The 7,162-nt window shown below is 43.0% G+C and overlaps 1 protein-coding gene across 3 annotated transcripts in view; it reads left to right on the top strand.

The window, feature by feature from the left end:
* Window positions 1–347: 347 nt before the first annotated feature.
* CREB3L3 (cAMP responsive element binding protein 3 like 3) overlaps window positions 348–7,162 on the top strand; it is a 28,480-nt gene continuing 21,665 nt past the window's right edge. For all 3 annotated transcript variants that reach the window (XM_029614249.1, XM_029614248.1, XM_029614247.1), the window contains exon 1: window positions 348–483. In XM_029614249.1, the coding sequence (XP_029470109.1) occupies window positions 463–483 (21 nt within the window). In that variant the 5' untranslated portion in view covers window positions 348–462. The remainder of the gene's footprint in view (window positions 484–7,162) is intronic.

Here is a 7,162-nt window from a genome sequence, read left to right as displayed (position 1 = left end):
TGGGAGAAACCCCATTTGAAAAACAGATGCCTGTTTGTTTATTCTGGCTGTAAAAATAGATGTTTTATTGCACGCCAATTTGTTCCATGCAAGGGGAAAAAAAAAAAAAGGGAAAATCTATTCTGAAACTATGTCAAAGTTGAAGGAGACCCAACTGGGGCTGGACTCTGGACCATCGTTGCCATGGCAACGTCAGTCCAGCACAGGCTGTTTTCTGATGACTTGCCCACCTAGGGCTCTTCAAAGCTGAGTGGTGAATGCCACCTGCCAGTCATCTCAGAGGCCAATCAGAGCATAGGATGGTTTTGCAATCCCCCCTGCTATTTCTGTCCTGTTGGAGTTTAAACCTTGACACAAAGTGGAGAAGAGGTGCAAGTGGACACCAGAGGCGTAAGGGGCCTTGACCAACAATCTCAGCCCCTCTGACACCAAAGTCGGAAAACTTTCCAGGGGGGGCTGCGAATGGCACTGGCTACAGAGAAGGTGGGTTCATGTTCTTTTTTTTTTTCCTCCTTCATTAGATGCTTATCCTCCATTCTCCAGGGTTTTGGTTTGTTTTTTTTACCTACTTGCTGCCGTTCACAGGGTGAGACAATCTGTGAAGCAGAAAGAGAACAACAGGAGCAAAGTCCAGCAGGGCAGGATAGCCAAGCTGAGCAGAGATTTCCTGAGGAAAGCAAGTGGTTTGCACTGCGGTTTCTATATATCAAACCAGCTCTCTTCTCCTCCGGTGCTGTAGACTTGCTCTTTTTAACACTTCATTAAATGCTTGCCTTCTGCAGCATGTCACTCTCGGTAAGGAGAGTGATCACACTCCACAGAGAGAGTTAAAGGTTTATCAATCAGACGTCCCAGGATTCCACGGGAGTTCATGGTTTGTGTTTATAATACCTCCCAAACTGCTCGTTGGCTCAAGGAGGGAGATTTTTCGGGCTTTCAGTTAGTGTGAAATGTGGCTATTTAAAGAAAGTGATGCCACCAGAGTCTAGGGCAGGGAATGATCTAGGGAAGAGGGGGCTGATGACCCTCTACTGAGGAGGGTCAAGCCAGAACCTGCAAGGTCTGAGGCATCAGTGATGGCTTCTTGAAAGGTGGCCATCGCAGCCTATGGGAGTGCTGTCTGAGTCTGTATTTGGTCAAGCTTTGAGGAGCGCTTACTCCATTCGCAGTCCGGGCATGGGAATGTGTCTACAGGTAGCACTGGGAATTAATTTACATACGAATCAGTCGGTCAGTGGTAATGTTTGTTGAACTTTCACATAAGGTACCCAAGTCATTTGAAGCCCCTCAGCAGGGAATCCATCAATGCTGGACTTTAAGGAGGGAGAATTAGCTTTTGTTCTCTCCATGGGACATGAGGGTGGGTGACTCTGAGCAAGGCCAGCATCTGGTCAGTAGAGGGCATGGGGGTGGGGTTATTTTATCAGCTTCCCACCGCTGTGGATAGCACATATTAATGACACACCCCACAAACAAGCGATTGTATATACTCAGTGAGGTTACTCACAAACGAGTATTTTGGATACTTCGTCCCAGTTGTGATGCCTCACTTTCAGACTAACATAATATGGATTGATTGATTTACGGTTTTTATTTAGCTTTCCATCAAAAGCAAAACCGACATCATAAGCTGGACAGTGTACAATGTACCAACAATACAATTAATTGCGAGGGAATGGAAGCTCAACTATAAGAGGGGCTTTTAGTTTTGGTTTGGACATGAGTGGAAAATTTGTTCCAGAGGAAGCTCCAAAGATGAAGTTGTGACGGGACCACATAGGTCCTGTGATTTACATTGAAGTGCTTAAAAAAGAGGACTATAAATAAATAAATATCCCTTTTTTCAGATCTGCTGAGTATTAAGGATCTCTTTCTAAAATACTTTTACCCCTTCTGCACCTATGGAAATAATCTTTGTTGAATAAGGGCCGAGGTTCCACACAAGACACTGGCCACTGATGGGTTTAAAAGGGACTCACCAGAAAGCAGTGTGGACGGATGGAAATCTTTCCAGCTGTGAGCTATTAAAGTACAGCTTGGACTTCAGCACCTTCATTCTGAGCAAAGAGCAAAAAATATGTACATCTTTAACTCTTTCTACACAACACCTACTGCTGCCACTTAGCATTTCTAGGGTGCAGGTAGATACATGTAAGAGACGGTCCTTGCACTATGGGGCTTACCATCTAGTCAAGCAACACAGACAAAAATACAAAAATACTGACTACTGTAACGCCCTATTATTGGGACTCCCTCATACAATTTTAAGACCACTTCAAATACTACAAAACACTGCAGCAAGGATACTGACTGGTAAAAAAAAAGGAGGGACCATATCACTGAAACTCTAGCAGAATTACACTGGCTACTTATAGAACACAGAATACAATACAAAACCCTTTGTACAATACATAAATTAATACACGACGAAAAGGCAGACTGGCTGAACACAGTGCTACGGGTACACGTCCCACACAGAAACCTGAGATCAGCCAACAAAGCACTCCTAACCATTCCTTCAGTCAGGACAGTGAGACTAACACAAGTTACAGAAAGGGCATTATCCTTAGCAGGCCCTACACTATGGAACACAATGCCACTAGAGATCAGATTACGAAGAGACCTCAAAACATTTTTTTAAAAGTTTAAAAACCTGGCTTTTTAAACAAGCCTCTCACAAAGAGAACAGGGAATAGAAAGTATGCAGGAACAGGCAGAAGACCACCAGCACAAAGCACTGTCTCAGAATGTACTCTGAGTAGTTTATTAGTGTACCTCACGGCTAACTTAAAAGAATTAAACAGAACATGAGACTTATACCTGTAAAAATTAACTGACAGGTATACACGGTCAAGACTTACCTCACTCAACAAATAAGATTTATTATGACATAATGTAACCGAACCTTATTGGCACTTGTTAGAATGTACTACCGTACACATTTATCTACTTTAATTAACGTGCCTGTATGTAAACCGTTGTGATGGTATATAACTTAATGATGGTATAGAAAAGATTTTAAATAAATATTTACTATAATGAACAGCATAGTTAAAACTGACAATGCTGTGATCAGAAAAGGCCTGTGTTTAAAATTGTAAAAAGCAACTTCAAAAGGTGGGATTATTTTTTGTGTGACTTGAATATGACCAGAAAGAGAGAAAACAAGAAGGGTATTCCAGGCATATGATGTAGAAAGGTGGAAAGTGCAGCTTTGAGAATTGGCATTGGAGGAGAATGGCACGGACAAGAGCAGCTTGTGAGGAGGGGAATACAGGGAGATAAGAGAGGGAGGTAGCGAGGAGGTGCAAAGAGAATGCATTTGTAGGAGAAGCCTGGACTGTATGCAGAAGCAGGTGGGGAACCACTGGAGTGATTTGAGAAGGGGGCTCATATGGTCATAATGATACTGAAGGAAGCTAAGTCACACAACTGTTTTGAAGAGATGGTAGTGGAGAGAAATGGTTCAGTGAGAGGCCTGTGAGAAAGGCATTGCAGGAGGTTAAGCAGGAAGTGATGAGAGAGTGGATAAGGGTTGTGGTAGTATCTTCAGAAAGGAAGGTACAATTTTTAGTAATTCTATAGCGAAAGCAATGATATGTTTTAGGAGTGTTTTGGATGTGCATGGAGAAGGAGAAAGAGAAGTCAACAATGACCCCAAGAGTGTAGGCTGAGTGGATTGGAAGGATGACAGTGCTATCCATGGAGATAGAAAAATGGAGAAAGATAGGTGGGTTTGAGAGGAAAGCTGTGAAGTTCTATTCTGGCAATGTTAAGTTTAAGGTAGTGATAAGGCATCTAGACAGGCTGAGATTTGTCCTGGATGCTGGATGAAAGTTCAGGTACAGAGAGATAGACCTGGACTTGTTGACATAAAGATGATACTGCAAGCCATGGGAATAGATCAGAGCACCAATGGAATGAGTGTAGAGACAGTAGAAAACAGGGCCTACTATAGTGCCCTAAGTCACAGTGAGAATGGGAGGGTGGGGAAGGAGGATGCATGAGAAGGTACATTTAAAGTGTAATAAGAGAAGTAAGATAGAAAGGAGTTCTGAAATCCAAGAGAGGACAGAGTGGCATGACATAGATGATGATCAACAGTGTTAAAAGCAGTGGATAGGTCAAAGAGGTTGAGGATTGAGTAAAGGACGTTGGTCTTGGCCATAAAGAAGCTGCTGGAGACTGTGACAAGAGCTGTGTCATTTGCATGCAGAGGGTAGAAGCCAGATTGGCGGGAATCAAGAATGACTTGAGATACAAGAAAGTTATTCACTGGAGACAAATGAGTTCTTCAGGTAACTCGGAAGATTTGAGTTTAGCCAAAGGGAAGCAAGAGATGAGACAATAATTAGCAAGGCGAGTAGGATCCAGAAATGTTTTTTTGAGGAATAATGTGATCACCACATGTTTGACGGCAACAACTGGCTCCAGATTCAGCCAACAGGACTGATCCAGTACTGGGTTTAAACCACTTCATGTGGGGGATCTATAGTCTTAATTTTCATGGGGAAATGCAATAGGGAAATCAGAACAACAAGCCCCTGAATGCAATGGGATAAATCTAGGACTGGATGAACCCACATGCAAATCTGGAGCCAGTTGGCCACCTTAGAATAGTTGCAGTGGAAAGTGATGGACTGAATATCCATGGACTGGCTCCACTCCATCTACAAATAGCTCTCAAAAAACACTCCTCCAACAGACCCATCAGAGAAGCATATAGAGAATATCTACAAGTACCTCACAACAATACTACCCAGCATATAACATTGAGAGATCGGGCCTTCTCCACAGCAGGTCCCCCACTATGGAACTCAATCCCCTTAGAATTACGACAGGAACCATGTCTTCCAACCTTCAGGAAGAGACTTAAAACATGGCTGTTCATGAAAGCATTTCCGGACCCTTAATGATTCACTTCCATCAAATGCAGCAGCACTGAGCATCTTCTATTAAACTGAAACAGACAATACCAACCAATCACTACAAGGTTTTACTTCTTGTTAAACTTTTTATCTCTCCTCTAACTCTAATCCCAGTTAGAATAACCCCTGTTTTATTGTAACTTTTTCTTCTATGCACTTGTTATACTTTTGTAATGTATACTCTTACGTTTTAGCTATGTACGTTATAATGTATTGCTCACCCCTTGTTTTATGTAAACCGACATGATACGAACTTCCGTGAATGCCGGTATAGAAAAACACAAATAAATAAATAAAAATAAAAAAATCTGACAGATAGAGGGGATGACTTTAACCAGAGATGTTCTGCAGACCATGTGAAGGATTGTAGGAAGCCAACTTTGGGGCTGAACCAAGGCCGGCATTTCGTATGTCTTACTAGACAAGATATGGAAAAGCAGGGGCAGTTCTATCACAAGGCAGAGTGAGATGGTGGCTTCAGGCGGCAAAAGGCGGCTCCAAAATAATGCTGCGGTGGCTGCTTCACCCTACCTTCAGGCCAACATCATCAGCACAACTTCAATAAACTGCCCACAGGGATTCCAGCCCTGCAGACAGAAGGGGTGCTGGCGGCACAGTTCTCTCAGGCATCTGTGGGACTCCCAAACCCACAACGGCACAGCTTAAACGACACCACCCCTTCTACGGCACATCTTAGAGTGACGAGGCCCTTTCCCCACCATGGCCCATCTTTGGCCCAGTGGCAAAAGAAGAAACTCGGCGCAGCTTCAGTGACGCAGTTCTCTCCCCTCCCTCACAGTGCAACTTCAGTGATGTGGCCCACCCCTCTCACAGCGCATCTTAAAAGTGACACGGCCCCTTCCCCTCATGGTGCATCTTAGAGTGCCGTGGTCCACCTCTACCACAGTGCATCTTAAAAATAACGTGACCCCCTCTCCCCCCCTCCTTACAGTGCATCTTCAGTGACGCAGCTCAGCAGCAAAAGATAAACTTTATCGGCCCAACTTGCATGACACCACCCCTGCAGCTCATTGATGTGGCCCATCCCTCCTACGGCCTTGAGTGTATGTAGGAGAGAGAAGGAGAGTGCCTGTGTGCATGTTGAGAGTGTGAGAGTTCCTGTGTGTGTGTGAGAGAGAGAAAGAGAGTGCCTGTGTGTGTGTGTGTGTGTGTGTATGTGTGTGGGAGGGAATTCCTGTGTGTGAAGGAGAGAGAGAGCCATTGAGAATGAGAGAATACCTGTGTGTGTGTGTGTGAGGGAGAGCGAGCCAGTGAACATGAGGGAAAAAGAGTCACTGAGCATGAGAGCGAGCATGTGTGTGTGAGGGAGAGAGCATGACTGAGTGTAAGAAAGCACCTCTGTTTGTGTTTGAGGGAGAGAGAGAGCCACTGAGTATGAGAGAGTGCCTGTGTGTCTTTCTGTGTGAGGGAGAGAGAACCACTGAGTGTGTGAGTGCTTGTGTGTATGTATGTAGGGGAGAGAATCAGTGAATAAGCATGTGCATGAGAATGAATATGTGTGTTAGAGTGTGAGTGAGAGATAGAATTAACATTTGTTAGAGTGTGTGAATGAGAAAGAGAGGGGATAAAGTTTATACACTTTTCTCATACCCCCTCCACCTCCCTCAATAATCCAGGAGAATCTCGGGGTGACTGGAAATCAGATGTTCCAAGGTATGGAGAGTGGAGGATTTTTTTTTCCATCCCTATTAATTTTAGATAATTGGATGCTATTTGATGTTTTGAAATATTTTATTGGTGTTTGGTAAATTTTTTAAATTTTTTTATATGCATTTTTATTGGATATTTTACTATTCATAATCTGATTTGACATATTTATTCTTTTTATTGGTATGGTTGATGTTTTATATTTCTTGATTGTATTTAATGTTTAACAAGGAACAATGATATATTTTTTTTCCATTGTTGCATTGCATACAGATTCTAATTTGTTGTGGTTTCCAGTTCAGTTTTTGCCAGCCTGTTTCTATTTATACTTTTTAGTCAGTTTATTCTATTTGGCGAGAGTCTATCTGCATTCTGCATGTGTGACTGAGGTGAGATATTTTGCTAGCATGTAGTTTATAGCTGCCTGGCTTGTTCTGTTTTCCTAATAGGAGGTATATTGGTGTTGTAGGACCTGTTGTAATATTTGTAGTTTTGCCTTTTCATAGGTAGGCTTGTTACTTTTTGAGTGCTGGCATTTAGTGCTGTTTTGGTAGGGGAGGTTTATA

This window comes from Rhinatrema bivittatum, chromosome 8 (genome assembly GCF_901001135.1).
Source record: "Rhinatrema bivittatum chromosome 8, aRhiBiv1.1, whole genome shotgun sequence".
Taxonomy (NCBI): Eukaryota; Metazoa; Chordata; class Amphibia; order Gymnophiona; family Rhinatrematidae; genus Rhinatrema; species Rhinatrema bivittatum.
The sequence above is the reverse complement of the archived record's forward strand: the minus strand, read 5'-3'. Positions and strand labels throughout refer to the sequence as shown.